This window comes from Ipomoea nil, unplaced genomic scaffold, assembly GCF_001879475.1.
Source record: "Ipomoea nil cultivar Tokyo-kokei standard unplaced genomic scaffold, Asagao_1.1 scaffold2279, whole genome shotgun sequence".
NCBI lineage: Eukaryota > Viridiplantae > Streptophyta > Magnoliopsida > Solanales > Convolvulaceae > Ipomoea > Ipomoea nil.
This window is the reverse complement of record NW_017618707.1, coordinates 316,549-331,312: the sequence shown is the minus strand read 5'-3', so window position 1 is coordinate 331,312 and position 14,764 is coordinate 316,549. Positions and strand designations below refer to the sequence as shown.

The window sequence follows — 14,764 nt, the reverse complement described above, 5'->3', positions numbered from 1 at the left end:
TTTTGACTAAATAAAGAAAAAAAATATTTGTTCAATCTGTGCCAAAAATTCAATACAATGTATTGAATATTCAACTTTTGTGGCTAAAGAAATCTTCGCAGTAACTGATGTAATCAAACATTTGTATCACTACAAATCAGTATGATATCAATTAGTACCTTAAAAAAATCTCTAAGAATTTATCCTCAGAAAACTGTTCTTATTTCGATCTATATATAGAATTTATAGAGGAATACAAAATGAGCAGTGGATTCTCGACGTACTTTTCAATTCGCTCCAAAATGACACCGCCTTTCAATCCTCTACTGCGGCGGCGCCACCTCTTTGTGGCGTTGCTACTGCTATCATGCTCGGAGACGGCACTGTCTGCTCGGCGGTGCGCCGACTGCGGCTCTTCTCCGGTGCCTTACCCTCTCAGCACCGGCCCGGATTGCGGCGATCCCTCGTACAAGGTCCGCTGCAACAATGGCGCGCTGGTGTTCGATACGCTCAACAACACATATCCGATCACCTCCGTTAGCCCGGAGTCGCAGCGCCTGACGATCGAGCCGTCGCCGCTTATTAATCCCGACGCCTGCGTCACGGCGGACATCTCCACCGGCGGCATCCAGCTCAACTCCTCGCTGCCGTTCAACATCACCAGCAGCAACACCATTCTGTACCTTAACTGTACGGAATCTCTGCTGGAATCGCCCCTCAACTGCACCTCCTCCAGCCTCTGCCACGCCTACATCGATGGTAGCAGTCTGGGCGCGTGCTCCGACGCTCCGATCTGCTGCAGTTTCCGAGCCGGCGGGTCGACGACGGCCCACAGGCTGCGCGTGAGGAGCGAGGGTTGTAGCGCGTACCGGAGCTTTGTGAACCTGGATGAGTCTTTGCCGGTAAGGCGGTGGCCACAACCGGCACTGGAGTTTCAGTGGGTGTCGCCGCCGGAGCCTCTGTGTCGCTCCCAATCAGATTGTGATTCCGATTCGAGTTGTGATAGCAGCGTCGGCAGATGTTTGTGTAACTCAGGGTTACACTGGGACGCCATTGTTGGATCCTGTGTTTGATCGCATTAAGATTCAATCTTTTACATAGTAAAGTTCCTTAACTTAATAATAATAATAATCTCCATCTCCATTTTTTACAAGTAAATTATTGTAATGGTAGGCTGGTAGCCTTGCTTAAGAGTTTAATTTTGTCATGTCAAAATTAATTTCGGTATACAATTGAGTGAACTATTTTGTCATTTTGAACCTAATTGTATAATTTCGGATTGTTCAAAGACCCAATTGCAACTGACATGGTTGGTGTGGTGGTTCAGCACCTTATCCCTTAAGTGTGAGGTTAGGAGTTTGATTCCTTTCTATGTGAATGGTGCAAACCATTTAGTCAGTCCCCTATTGCTTAGTGCACGAAAAGTGACATTTTACACGAATATTTATATACAAAATCAACCACCAAATTTTGGATATTAATTTCATTTTCAATTTCAATTTTGATCATATGACTATAGGGGCACTCCGGTTAAATTGCCGGCCAAATTTCGCCGGAAAAACTTAATCATTCATTTAGTCTATAATCTGAGGGGCAAAATTGTCTTTTTAAGTCTGGTAAAATTGTCTTTTTTCTGGCGAAATTTGGCCGGATTGACCAAAATTGACAAAAGTTACATACTCAAGATACTAAATTGACACTTTTGAAAGTCAGGTGCTAAAATTAACAAAGTCCTTATAGTCATATGACCAAAATTGAAATTTTCTCATAGAGTTAATTCCATTTTTAGTTTTAGGATTTATAGGTATGTCAATCCACTTATAGTCCTTTTTTATTAGAACATCCTCATTGGTCTTAGTATTATTGTGGCATGACCATTTTTGGTCCTCCGTCAAGAAAATTATTGAAATGTCGTTAAATACAAGGACATTCCGATCTTTTTTATACCAAGTAGGTAACCCACTATATTTTTATGTTTATTTTTTTGAAAAAAAAAATTAAAATTGAAGACTGAAATGCTCTTGTATTTCATGAAATTTAAACTATTTTGATGATGGAGGACAAAAAATGATCATGCCACAATAATATTAGGATCAAAAGTGAATGTTTTGAAAAAAAGGGACTAAAAGTGAAATGACACCTATTAAATCTAGGACCAAAATTGGAATTAACACATTAAAAATAATACATGAATTCTAGAAACATAATTAACATGTATAGAAGTTGTGGGATTAGATTTACACTACCACCCCCTCCACGTGAGTGAGAGAGAGCATTTATGGTATATAATTCAAACTTTTTCAAAAAGGAAATTGTATATATACTAGTGTAAACACACATCCATTTTACAGTGTAGGACAAAGGTTCGTTCAAATTAAAGCTTTCTCAATTCCATTTTTCCTATTCAAATCGGTACACTTTGAAAATTAATTTCTCATTCACCCATTATTATCTATTTTATGTGTACAATATATCATATTAAACCTCTTACTTAGGAGAATCCGAATCCACTTTTACCTGACCCAAATTAAAAGTGAACCCACTGAAAATTATACAACAAAATGGTCATTTTAAATGTCGTTTTAAGTTAATTTTTTCAATATATGTGATTTTATACTTGGGTATGTATCCATATCACCTACTTCTTTAATTTCCTAATAGCTCTCCATATCACCTACTTCTTTAATTTCCTAATAGCTCTCTAGCTTGGTTGTTGAAGTAGTTTGGATAGAGTTGGGTTGTTGTATTGTACTATTGTTCTAATGGATCTAGCCTCTAGTTGTGTCATACCAAAACCATTCCCTTAATTTTAACTTTCTAGGTTGCAAGTCAGGATTGTTGGCACATATATACATCAACGTAGGATTGAAGACAATTCTACAATCTTTTGCAAAATCAAGAAACGCGTGATGAGGCCGGCATGGGTAGCTCAACTGGTTATAAGGGTGAAAGTTGAAAAGAATGATCAGGAATCGAGTCTTACCAACAGCAGTGTGGGAGCAACCGGAGATCTAACCCTTAGGGCAGGGTTGGGGTTCAACCTTTTGAAAAGAAGAAACGCTCCTTGTGCGCAATAAGCAAAGGTCTAGCCCTTAAGGTAGGGTTAGTTGTGGTTCAACCTTTTGAAAAGAAGAAATGCATAAAGGACTAATAAGATAATAACACTTTGAGTATAATAAGAAATGCAACCGTTTGAGTATAATAACACTTACGTTCACACAAACGTATCCTAATTAGTAGTTAGTAGCAAGACATGATCCAAGTTGTTACTAAGCTCAAGTTATTAGAAGCATGCATGTTAATAAGATTGAAAATTTCATAAAGGACTAATAAGATAATAAATTAAATCATGAAACATGCATGGATTGTGTCATAACTCCAATTTATTATTATTACATCACCATTTCATCTCGTTCTTCAATTACTTGAGATTGTTCATGACATTTTCAAAAAAACTTTCAACAAAATTAAGGGATGAGCCACCCTCCTCTAATGCCTTCATGCTCTTTTCTTTAATTTCTTTAGCTTTTGTCCTTATAGAATTGGAAGTATAGTGGTCCATAAGACTTGTGATTCCAAATTCTATCTCTTTTGCATTCACTATTTCTGGAGGATCTTTTGAATCTATTTTGTAATCCATCTTAATTTCCACGGCCATTCCTATCTCTCTTACCAATAGGAACGCATTTCCATGTTGATCTACACACATTGGCCAGGTTGCCATTGGAACTCCGAACCAAATACTCTCCAAAATTGAATTCCATCCGCAATGAGACACGAAGCCCCCGACAGAAGGGTGAGCTAGAACTAGACTTTGTGGTGCCCATCCTATAACTTTTCCAATGCTTTGAGTTCTTTCCAAGAATCCTTCCGGCAGGACCTCTTCCGGATTGGTATACTCTGTGAGGGCTAGTGAACCTGGACAGGGTGGCTTCCTCAAAGCCCATAAGAACCTTTGCCCACTACGTTCAAGTGCGTAAGCTATCTCCTTCACTTGAGGCTCCGGAAAAGTTCCGCCGCTCCCAAAGCAAAGGAATACAACTGACGAAGCTGGTTGGTCATCCAACCATTTCATCAAGATTTGCTTCTCCGATTCTCGATTCTTATCGTAACGCCCGGTTAGGTTTAAAATGGGCCCGATAGGGTACACAGGTGGGACACTCTTGTCTTTAGAGAGAGATTCAAGTGCATGGCGTTCTAGTTCGAAGAAGGTGTTGACAATGACGCCTTTGGCCTGTCGGAGTCGTCTGGCACCGTCCAAGATTCCGTCGGCGTTGTCCATTAAACCGTCGGGCAGTAAGTTCACCGGAAAGGGTTTGGAATATGTAGAGATGTTTAGATGATGAGGGTCGGAATCCTCAAACTCCAAGGCATGTTTTCCATGGCGGTCGTTGAGGGTCTGGAGATGGAGGTAAAGGCCGAGCATAGCAGCACCCGAAGGGTAGAACACGTAGGAGGGGACCCCAAACTCGTCAGCCACATCCATCATGGTGATAAAACAAATGTCCACAACAAATCCCGCTAGCCGCCTATGATGGATGATTTGATCATTAACGAATTCTCTGACTTTAGTCTTCTGAGAATCCAAGAAAGCACGGAAGATGGAAGCCATGTCGGTGTGGCCCTTCTTCAAAGCATCCGCCGCCTCCTCCTCAGGGAGTGGTGGTATGAGCTTCAGTCTCGAGTTATCCTTCTCGTCGTCGGCAAGCAGAGAATCGATGTAAGAATTAATCTTGGAATCTGTGGCAAAAGGCAGTTTCATGATCAACACAGTGACGGAGAGCTGAGGCCGTGTTTGCAGGAGGAGCTTGGCTGTTCCGACTGCAGGAACAAGGTGACCCATTCCAGGGGCTGGAATGAAAACCAGCTCAATAGCATCTTCCATTGGTGACACTTGGAGAGGACTATGGAGCTGGATGGGCAGGTGAGAGAATTCAATATTAGAGAGAGAGAGAGTATTACGGGCTTTGAGTATATATGGACCACCAAACTCCTCTGCTATTTATAAGTAAATTTGCACTTATATATATATATATATATATATATAAGGGATCGGGTGCATTTAAGGCTTCTTGTGCAGTTGTGCGGGTGGACACACGGTAAGCATTAATCACGTACTTAAAGTACACAACACACACATTAAGCACACAAACAAAACACCTTCAGAACACAACCCCACCCATGTTAAGCCGTTAAGGACAAGCCTCACGCATGTTAAGTACAAGTTTCATGCATGTTAAGCACAAGCCTCACGCATGTTAAGCACAAAAACACACGCACCTTAAGTTTTAAAAACAACTCATATTAAGTACACATTCACGCACATTAAGTACAAAACTCACGCACATTAAGCACAAAACGCACGCACATTACGCACAAGACTCACGCACATTAAATCCAAAAACTCACGCACATTAAACATTATACACTCACACACATTAAGCACAAATCTCACACACATTAAACACAAGACTCACGCACATTAAGTACAAAACTCGCGCACATTAATCACCCGCACAACCGCACGGGAAACATTTAAATGTACATGAACCTGAACACACACACACACACACACACACACACACACACACACACACACACACACACACACACACACACACACACATATATATATATATATATATATATATATATATATATATATATATATATATTTTTTTTTTTTTTTTTTTGTTTCCAAACTTAACTCATGTGACCAACTGAGCAGCCAATGCGGGCTATATATATATATATATATATATATATATATATATATATATATATATATATATATATTGAATTTTCAAACGGTTCGGAAAAAAAAATTAATACCATCCTACCCGATTAAAACATACATGTTATACCCTGCACCACGGCGCACATAGCACTATGCGCCCTGCGCGCCAAAACGACGTCGTTTTGGTAAGTTATGTAGGGAGTTGACGCGATTATGTACATTATGGTATACAATTATGTACATTTCTTTATACAATTATGTACATTTTTTTTATACAATTATGTACATCCGAAACAAGAAATTTATGTGTATTATGTTAAGAGTTTATGTGTATTATGTATTATGTTAGAATATGTGTATTATCTTTTCAAAAAAAGTATGTGTATTTTGTTATACAATTATGTACATTTTAGTATACAAATTTTAGTATATAATTATGTACATTTTTAACATGAAATATTTTTTTAAAGAAAATTAACAACCGACACAGGATAGCGAAATTTCAAAAAAAAAAAAAATCCGAAATGACGTCGTTTTGCACCAGGACGCACACTGCAATGCGCGCCCTAGTGCACGATATAAATTGCCCCTGATAAGAATACAAATACGGATCGAGTTTAGGTACTCATATTTGGATACCGATTTTGCTATTGATTTTGGATTTCGGGTCGATCGAATTGTTTTGGATCCTGCTCAACCCTATACTAGTTGTACTCGTGCTAACTAAAAGAATGAAATTATGCTCTGAAGGATGATCAAGCAGGTATAGTATTGTGTATACTAGTTGCGGGAAAAATTAAAGTATGTTTAAAGTAAGTTTTAATTGGTTGCAAGGTTAACTGGATTGATTCGACCAATCAGCTTAAAAACTTTTTTCTACGGTAATGTGGCGTTTGAATTCCACTGAGAGTGGAATTTGGGGAGATATTGGGAAATGTACTTTGGCCGATCACAGGAGATGAAGACTTCTTGTGCATAGTGTATACAAACGGGGTTGGAACACAATGATTGACGAGGCTCATAATTTTCTTTCTCTAACAACTTTATGGACTTGTGATTAATTAGTCTAGCGTAATTTGAATACCTAATGTATTAAAAAAACAAAGAAGTAAATTTTATGTGAGGTTTCCTATCCAATAGTCCAATGCTCTAAGACTTTCAAATGTATTTATTTTATTGTTGTAGGTGTGATTCACGCCCAATTGAATTTTTTAAATTTATTTACATCTTGACTGATTTTTGAATGTATATATTATTCATTTATTATTTCACAATGCGCAGATCTTGTATTCGTGTGTGTAAATGTGTAATACAATAATATATTGATCACTAAATAAACTAGCAGTATAGTATAGTAGCTTTCAAAAATCTAGCAGTATAGTATTATTGTATGATTCACGTGCAATTTTTTAATGCATATTATTCATTTATTATTACCCAATATGCGGATCGGTGTGTGTAATAAACTAGCAGTATAGTATTATTGTATCTATGATTCACATGCAATTGAGTGTTTAAAATTTCTTTATATCAGGACTATTTTTGAATGTGTTATAAATATTGTAATTATGGACATTATATTGTAACGTTTGTAACAGAAGCTTGTAATTATTACCATTATGTCATTCTTTATTATCTTGTAAATATATATACTCTTGTAGTAGAAAGAGTGCCTAGTGAATAAAATATGATTCTCCCTACATCTTTGTCTAGTACTTTTCACTTTTTCTCTCATCTTCTATCCTGCAAATGATTCATCGATTAGGAGCTAATGGCCAACTGGCATCTCGCTTACAACACGTTATCAGCCGCTCAATCCCGGTGAATGGTATGTTCATATTTGAATAATTATATTCTGGAAATTTCATGCATAATTCTATTCTGGAAATTCAGTCAATCTATTTGATGTTTGTATGCTTTCGAATATTGTTTGATATGCGATGTGTTTATATCCTATGTATATTTGTTTATGCCATATGATTATACACGTGTGTTTTCTGAAGTTTTTGTATACACTTTCTGGGTATATATTTTTTCGCACGAATATATACATGATTTCCGAGTGATTAATTCACCCAGCTCAGGATCAAGAAAAAACCCAAACCAAATCTTAAATAAAGATTGGTTTCATACCGATCTATCTTCCGACGGCAGCGGTTCTGTGCGATCGGCGATCCGGCGGCGCGACCCTCCGGCAGAGGGCGGCGGTGTCTCTAGCTCTGTGTCCCCAACATTCGCGATCGCTTCCTTTTTTTTTTTTTTGTTTACCTAGCCGTGCATCTTGGCGGCGGCGTAGGCCAAGGTCCTTGACAGCTCCATCGAAAAAAAAAAGGCTCATCGATCTCCACCAAAAGCTTCAATGGCAGAAATAACAAATCAAATATCTTAAAGGGAAATCCCTCTGGTCTGGAAGACCCCCGTGGATGTGTGACGCCCGGATGTGCGACACCTGGTCTCATTGTCGCCGTTCTCTCGCCCTCTGGTCTCATTTTTTTTTCTTACGCAGCACCTTCGGTCTTGGTCTACTGACTGCTGCGCCTCTGGTTGCCTTTTGTTTTGAAAAGAGGGTTCTTTTTTTTTTTTTTTTTTTTTTTTTTTTTTTTTACATAATTGGACCCTAGCTTTTGGATTTTCTTTAACCAAACAAAGCTTTTGGACCTCTTCGGCCGAGTTCATTTTTTTAAAAAAATGTTAAATAAATTTATATTTATATAATAATTATAATATGTGTTTTGGGTTAGTTTTGGGTCCCTTTTTAATATATTATTATATTTTGGGCCTATGATGATTTAATCCTGATATACATATAACATATACATGTTTTATTTGGGTCTGATTTATATGTATACATAGATTTGGGCTAGCAATTTGATTTCTTTAAAAAGCATTGAGAACTATATTGCTTTCAAATTGCCATTCAATTATTATTGAATATGCTCAGACTTTAAATTGCTATTTTGTGTAATTTATTTTTGGATAATATGATGACTTCATATGCATATTCTGTCTTATTAGCATAATATAAAGTTTTATTATTATGCGAATTATTCTTTAGAGGTGGACCTTCGTTTTTAGCCAGCCTTAGTATATATACTTTTTTTTTTTGAAAAATCTCGATTTTGGCTGCTATCATCAAGTGTGAATTCACCGAGCTTGGTTTCAACGGGAGAAATTACTTATGAGTCCACAAGCGATGAGTCTTTGAAAGCTAAAAGACCTAATTTTTCCTCGCCACCATCTGAACCATGACCTGAAAAATGAATACCTTTCTGAAAAGGGACCCATATGCCCTATAGAAATCCCTGGAGGATAGTTTTAACTAGCAAATATTCCTAGTCCTTCCTTAGACACAATTTGACTCACTTAACTTGAGATTTCAAGATTTTAAAGTCAGTGACTGATTATAATTTGGCTTTTCACAAAATTGTGTCCCAATCTAACTTTGCACCAGTGCCCGAAGCACACAATGTTGCTCAGTCATGCAACGCCAGGAGGGGCCAAAGAAGAGATCGCGATAGGAATCAAGACAAAGGTGGCAACAATAACTCCCGAAATCATAATACACAACAAAATGATCAAAACTCGTCGAGGACAACCACTTTCATACAATTAGAACTCTGGCCCAACATCAAGTATGCTTCAAGTGTGGGTGTATACACTGCTGGAAATCACAGGATTTCCGACCATGGTGGTCGGAAAAGCCCAAAATTCAGTCGAAAACACCCTTTCCGACCACTTTTCCGTCCAGAATGGGTATCCGGAAAATCCATCGTCGGTAACTCTGACCACCGGCAAAAGTGGTCGAAAATTCCGACCATCTTTGTTGACCGTCGGAAAAAACCGTCCAACCACGACATGGCTGGTCCGGAATTTTCGACCACCACGTGGTCGGAAATTCCGGACCAACCATCTTGTGGTGTTTATTTTTCCGACCACTTGCTGGTCGGAAAATCCAAATATATAATTTTTTTAAAAAAAAAAAAATTCTATTTTGATATGCACTTTCTTACAAATTATACATTGCTTTAACAATTTTAAAACAAGTAATAATTGCATAACAATACAATATCACTTCAATGATTATACATTTCAATAGCAAATTTAGTTACACATAATATTCTAATTCTAATATCCACCTCCATAAAAACTAGTTTCCAATTCTAAAATTCAACTTTACAAATCAAAATACTTCTTACATCACATGTAGCATCACAAAAAGTGTTAGTATCTTTATTCTATTCCGCTTGCGTAGGAGATTGTGTCATCATTGAAACCAAAGTCATCTAGCTCAACGCCACTACTTTCATGGCTGTCGACTCTCTGCAAATTAGGATCAATAGATTGGAAACAGTTAATACATATACAGTTACAAATAATATAAAAATGTGAAGGCAGGACCATAAAAGTTCATGCCTGTGCCACGGAATGAATCAAGGACATGAATTTTTCCATCTGGAGTTGTCAAAAGCATAAGTTTGCCATCACTACTGAACTTGACAACATTTGCATTTGATACATCTCCACCAACTGAAAATATTTCGAATGGGTCCTTCAAGGATGCAACTTTTGACAAATTAATGAATGCTAAGAGTTCAGGTTCAGAAGCAAAATAATGTACTGAAAAATGTGACTCATTTTCGGGTTTAGTTGCAAACCTTTTCATACTTGCATGCATCAAACATTCTTATGTATCCACCAAAAGCAATTGCAAAAACAAACCCTTGCTCATCATAAGCAATAGCTGGTCTTCCTTGTGTACGTAGAAAGCCCTAAGAACAGAGAGTACATCATTTATAAGTTTCAATGTGAAAGAAGCATGGATAAGCGCTTGCTTAGTTTTTACCTGGCATTTTTCAGCTCTTTGGTCCCAGAGCATAACAGTTTGATCAAGTGAGCCAGAAATAAAGCACTCCTTTTTGGAGCACATACTAAGTGAGGCAACCCTGCAAGTCAAAGATAGAGCATCCCAATTATGGTGCTTGTGTTATGGGGAGTATGTTGAAGGTTGATATACATTAATAGTTTCGTAATATTGTACCTGTCATGATGACCCTTGAAATACCGCAAATATTTGTTATCATGCAACGAGAGAAGCCGCAGAGATTCTGAAACCATTCTAAAATGAAGTGACTATTGGTTTTCTACAACTTGTATACTAAGGCAGTAAGCATTATTCTCAAACAGGGATACTAATTATCCCATTGCATTCAAGTAATAATTAACAAAATGTGATGAAATTAACAAGGATTAACTACACAGTGCTTGGATTCAGGATTATTCACAAGGATTAACTAAGGCAGTAAGCATTATTCTCAAGGATTAACTACACAGTGCTTGAAATTAACAAGGATTAACTAAGGCAGTTAGCACTATTCTCAAACAGGGATACTAATTATCTCATATGATAATAAGAGCTAATTAGAGCTAATTATATATGTTCATTACAGCAAAAAATTGTCAAATTTACTCCTAATTAGTGCTCATATTTAACTTAAATCTTATCAAATGATGTGAATCAAAAGCATATTAGTTGAAGTTAGTTAAAAAAAAAAACGGTGTTAGCAGACAACTAAAAAAAAAACAAAAAAAAAAAACATAAAACTAATTAAGAAACCACTTTCAGAACTATATGGTCACTGAGATAGTCATTAACCAAAACTCAAGAGGAACATCTGGAACCACAAGTCCTGAAAGAAATGCATTTACAATATTCATAAAGCAGCACTACAGGTTCATAATTAATGTTAAAATTCGGTGAAAAATGAAACTAGAAGAATCATAAAAGGTCATGATACTTTTGTTACAACTCCACGCTTAAGTATATGGTTATAATAGGGGGAAGGAGCATGAATAACTACAAATTTTAAAACCCTAACTTTCAGAAGCACACAGAAATTAGGAAGGAAGGAACATGAATAACTTACTTCAATGGCGTTGTAGAGTGATGGCGGAATGAGGAGCGTCGATGCGTCGTCGAGTGGGTAGAGGCGGTAGAGTGATTTGTGAAATTTGTGAGGCAGGGAGGAGGAGGGAATGGCGCTGGCAGAGTGTAAATTGGAGAATGCCGAAGGGTATACACTAGCAGTAAGGTAAGGCGCCATAAATTTGGGCGAAAATTTTTAGAATGGCGCTAAAAAGTGAGATTCTTATTTTTTTTTCTTTCTTATTATTATTATTATTATATATAGGAAAAAGTGTCAAATTAGTCCTCTAAGACGAGTGGATAATGCAATTGGATCTCCTAAGTGAAAAAAACTTCATTCAGGTTCTATAAACCTGTAAATTGTTCAATTAAGTTCAAGTCGACTTGTTTATCCGGTTAAATGCATATAGTGTTGACACGTGTCCTTATTTTTATTTTTTTTATTAAAAATATTATTTATTATAAATTAATTATAATAATAATAATAATAATTAAAAAGAATTTATCTTTTAAAAAAAAGGGTCATGGCCAACGAAAGAAAACGGTCATGGCTTCTAGCAACAACTTGGTAAAAACATGAAGGCTACAAGTAAAAGAAATTAGATAAAAAAAATATAGCAATCGTGACTTTTCGTCCCAATTAATTTAGAAGATGTAGAATCAACACATGTAGCCAAACTGTAGCTCGCCTTGGGCATAAGAAAACGTCCATTATGTTCAACCAACTCAAGTTGTAGCCTATTACATACATCCTTCATATCGAGATGTGCATTAGGCGTGTCTTTGTTTTTTTATGTGCCTTTGACATCCATAATTGTGTGAAAAATGTTATCAAACACATTTTTCTCTATATACATCACATCAAGGTTATGACGTAGCAAGTTATCATTTCAATAAGGTAAATCCTAAAATATTCCCCCTTTTTTCCAATTGTGTGACTGTCAAACCCCTCAATGCGATCAATTGGACCATCAATAACCCTTGGGATATTTTCCAAACAATGAAACAACTCATCCCCTGTCCTAATCGGTGGAGGTATTGATTTATCTACCCGTCATTTGACGAAAGTATCTCGATTCTTCTTCCAAGAGTGATTCATTGGAAGGAATTGACGGTGACACTCAAACCAACATGTTTTATGACCATTATTCAAGTAAAATGATTTAGAATACTGAAGACAATAAGGATATGAAAATTTTTCGACTGTCTGCCATCCAGATAACATAGTAAAAAATTTCCTGCAAAAAGAAAAAAAAATAATCCAAAGGTGTAAATATTCAAACTAGCTTGATCTAATAAAAATGGGATATAAAAAAGTTCTAAGAATATATACACATATATTAGCTTGATTTCTACACTATTGTGAGGTTTAGTGAAAAATCTCTTCGAAAAATGAAGAAATCTATAGAAATGAGTAAAAAAAAACTAGAAGAAGAGAAAGCAAACTATCGGAGGTATGTATAAAAAGTAATTTCCGACCACCAGAAGTGGTCGGAAATAAAAGCTAATTTCTATAAAATGAAAAAGCAAATATTTCCGACCACTTTTAAAAAGGTGACGGAACTTTCCAACACATACAACAGTGGACGGGACTTTCCGACCACCCAATTGGTCGCTAAAACACGCCGACGCACACCCACAAAAAAATCGCTAACGTTTCCGACCACGTTTTACACATAGTCGGAAACTTCCGTCAACTTATAGAAGTGGACGGAGATTTCCGTCCACGTATTGAAGTTGACGGAAATTTCCGTCCACTTTTCCGACGACTTTGCCGCTTGACGAAAAAGGAAAAAAATTTGCCTTTTTGCGTCCAAAATATTTGGTGGTCGGAAAAGTGGTCGGAAAATGACTGATTTCCAGTAGTGATAGAGTATTGATCAAGTACGTGCCACACCTAAAAAGACGAATATGATATAGTATCTTATGGATAATGCCTAATTTTCAAGTTATCCTATGAACTTCGTCCTTTTTTTTTTTTACGATTATTATATGACATTAAGCATTAAGGCGGAGCACCAAGTACCTTATGCTCATACCTAAATGGCTTAGCTAATTAATAAAGTTATGACTTATAACTAAACCATTATTTAAAAAAAAAAAAATTCAATGTGCCGGATACTTGGTGGGGAAATGCAATATTTATGCAAAATATTTCGGCACACTGCATATCCTTATTCCCCCTTACATCTAATACGTGGTTTTCAAACAAACATTTCCCAAATCTGCGTTTCTATTCGTATGAATGCAGTCCATCTTAATGACGCTGACTGCGTGAAGATCGGTTCACGGCATTAGGGGGAGATATGATAAAAATTGAAATAGAATGTCGAGAAATTTCGTGAAATGAAATGATCTTCAAAAATTAAATCCACGTATCAATTCGATTGAACTTGAAGTTCAGAAAGAAATCTGCCAAATAAATCTATTTCATAAAAAGAGTGACTAGGTCCCATACACATTCCCCAAAATTGGACCATATATATCTATCGATACTCCTTGACGCCAGAAGTGCGGGAGATTCATTGGGATAGAAAAATAAAGAATCAACAAACAACTAGATCTAGTAAAGTTTTTTTTGTCACTCTTGAAAACCCTTAGAGCTCTTGAAATATTAAAAAGTTATATCTTTAAGACGATCGTCCAAGACAACGAGAAAAACCCAATAAAATTATAGGTGCACCAAATATTCATAATACTGGGTTGCGGAACAACCAGATATAAATATCCGGGAAATGGCTATAATCTGGTTAACTTTGAAAATTACTTTTATATATGGGAGAAATTATTGAAAAATGTTTTAAGTTGTCGACAACACAATTGCCTTCAAAATTGCTCATATTATATGACAATCTGGATCCAGAGCTAGGTGCCAGAAGCGCCTAGATTGATTAACGTATAAAGAGAGCAATTGAAGGCATAGCTCGACTCGCTAAAATAGATATATTATGAAGCGAGTTTGTAGCTTATGGGTTCACGCAGAGACCCTTTTCAAATATACTCTCCCACGGTAAATGGCATTAAGTTCCGCTACATAATACAATTGGCAGAATAATAAATTTAGATATGCAGTTAAATTTATCTTGAAAAATCCCTAATGGATTTATAATTCCCGAAATGAGAAT

General features: G+C 36.6%; 3 protein-coding genes across 3 annotated transcripts; 1 reads left to right on the top strand and 2 right to left on the bottom strand.

Moving 5' to 3' along the window:
* Window positions 1-239: 239 nt before the first annotated feature.
* LOC109150376 (wall-associated receptor kinase-like 20) lies at window positions 240-1,052 on the top strand. The gene has a single exon (XM_019298286.1). It carries the CDS (start codon window positions 240-242, stop codon window positions 1,050-1,052), a length of 813 nt encoding a protein of 270 aa, XP_019153831.1.
* Window positions 1,053-3,324: 2,272 nt separating this feature from the next.
* LOC109150462 (anthocyanidin 3-O-glucosyltransferase 2-like) lies at window positions 3,325-4,934 on the bottom strand. Its single transcript, XM_019298373.1, has 2 exons — window positions 4,903-4,934; window positions 3,325-4,870 (listed from the first exon to the last, which is right to left on the bottom strand). Exon 2 carries the CDS (start codon window positions 4,862-4,864, stop codon window positions 3,401-3,403), a length of 1,464 nt encoding a protein of 487 aa, XP_019153918.1. The 5' UTR covers window positions 4,865-4,870; window positions 4,903-4,934; the 3' UTR covers window positions 3,325-3,400.
* A 5,085-nt stretch (window positions 4,935-10,019) lies between these two features.
* Window positions 10,020-10,855, bottom strand: LOC109150375 (WD repeat-containing protein 82-B-like). The gene is made up of 5 exons (XM_019298285.1): window positions 10,755-10,855; window positions 10,560-10,659; window positions 10,372-10,485; window positions 10,130-10,265; window positions 10,020-10,036 (listed from the first exon to the last, which is right to left on the bottom strand). Exons 1-5 carry the CDS (start codon window positions 10,829-10,831, stop codon window positions 10,020-10,022), a joined length of 444 nt encoding a protein of 147 aa, XP_019153830.1. The 5' UTR covers window positions 10,832-10,855.
* Window positions 10,856-14,764: the final 3,909 nt, after the last annotated feature.

Coding starts and splice junctions, on each gene's coding strand:
- LOC109150462 (XM_019298373.1), bottom strand. CDS start 4,864: ATGGAAGATGCTATTGAGCTGGTTTTCATTCCAGCCCCTGGAATGGGT.
- LOC109150375 (XM_019298285.1), bottom strand. CDS start 10,831: ATGGTTTCAGAATCTCTGCGGCTTCTCTCGTTGCATGATAACAAATAT. Junction 10,660..10,754: donor TTCAAGGGTCATCATGACAG/GTACAATATTAC, acceptor TTTGACTTGCAG/GGTTGCCTCACTTAGTATGT. Junction 10,486..10,559: donor AAAGAGCTGAAAAATGCCAG/GTAAAAACTAAG, acceptor CTCTGTTCTTAG/GGCTTTCTACGTACACAAGG.
- LOC109150376 (XM_019298286.1), top strand. CDS start 240: ATGAGCAGTGGATTCTCGACGTACTTTTCAATTCGCTCCAAAATGACA.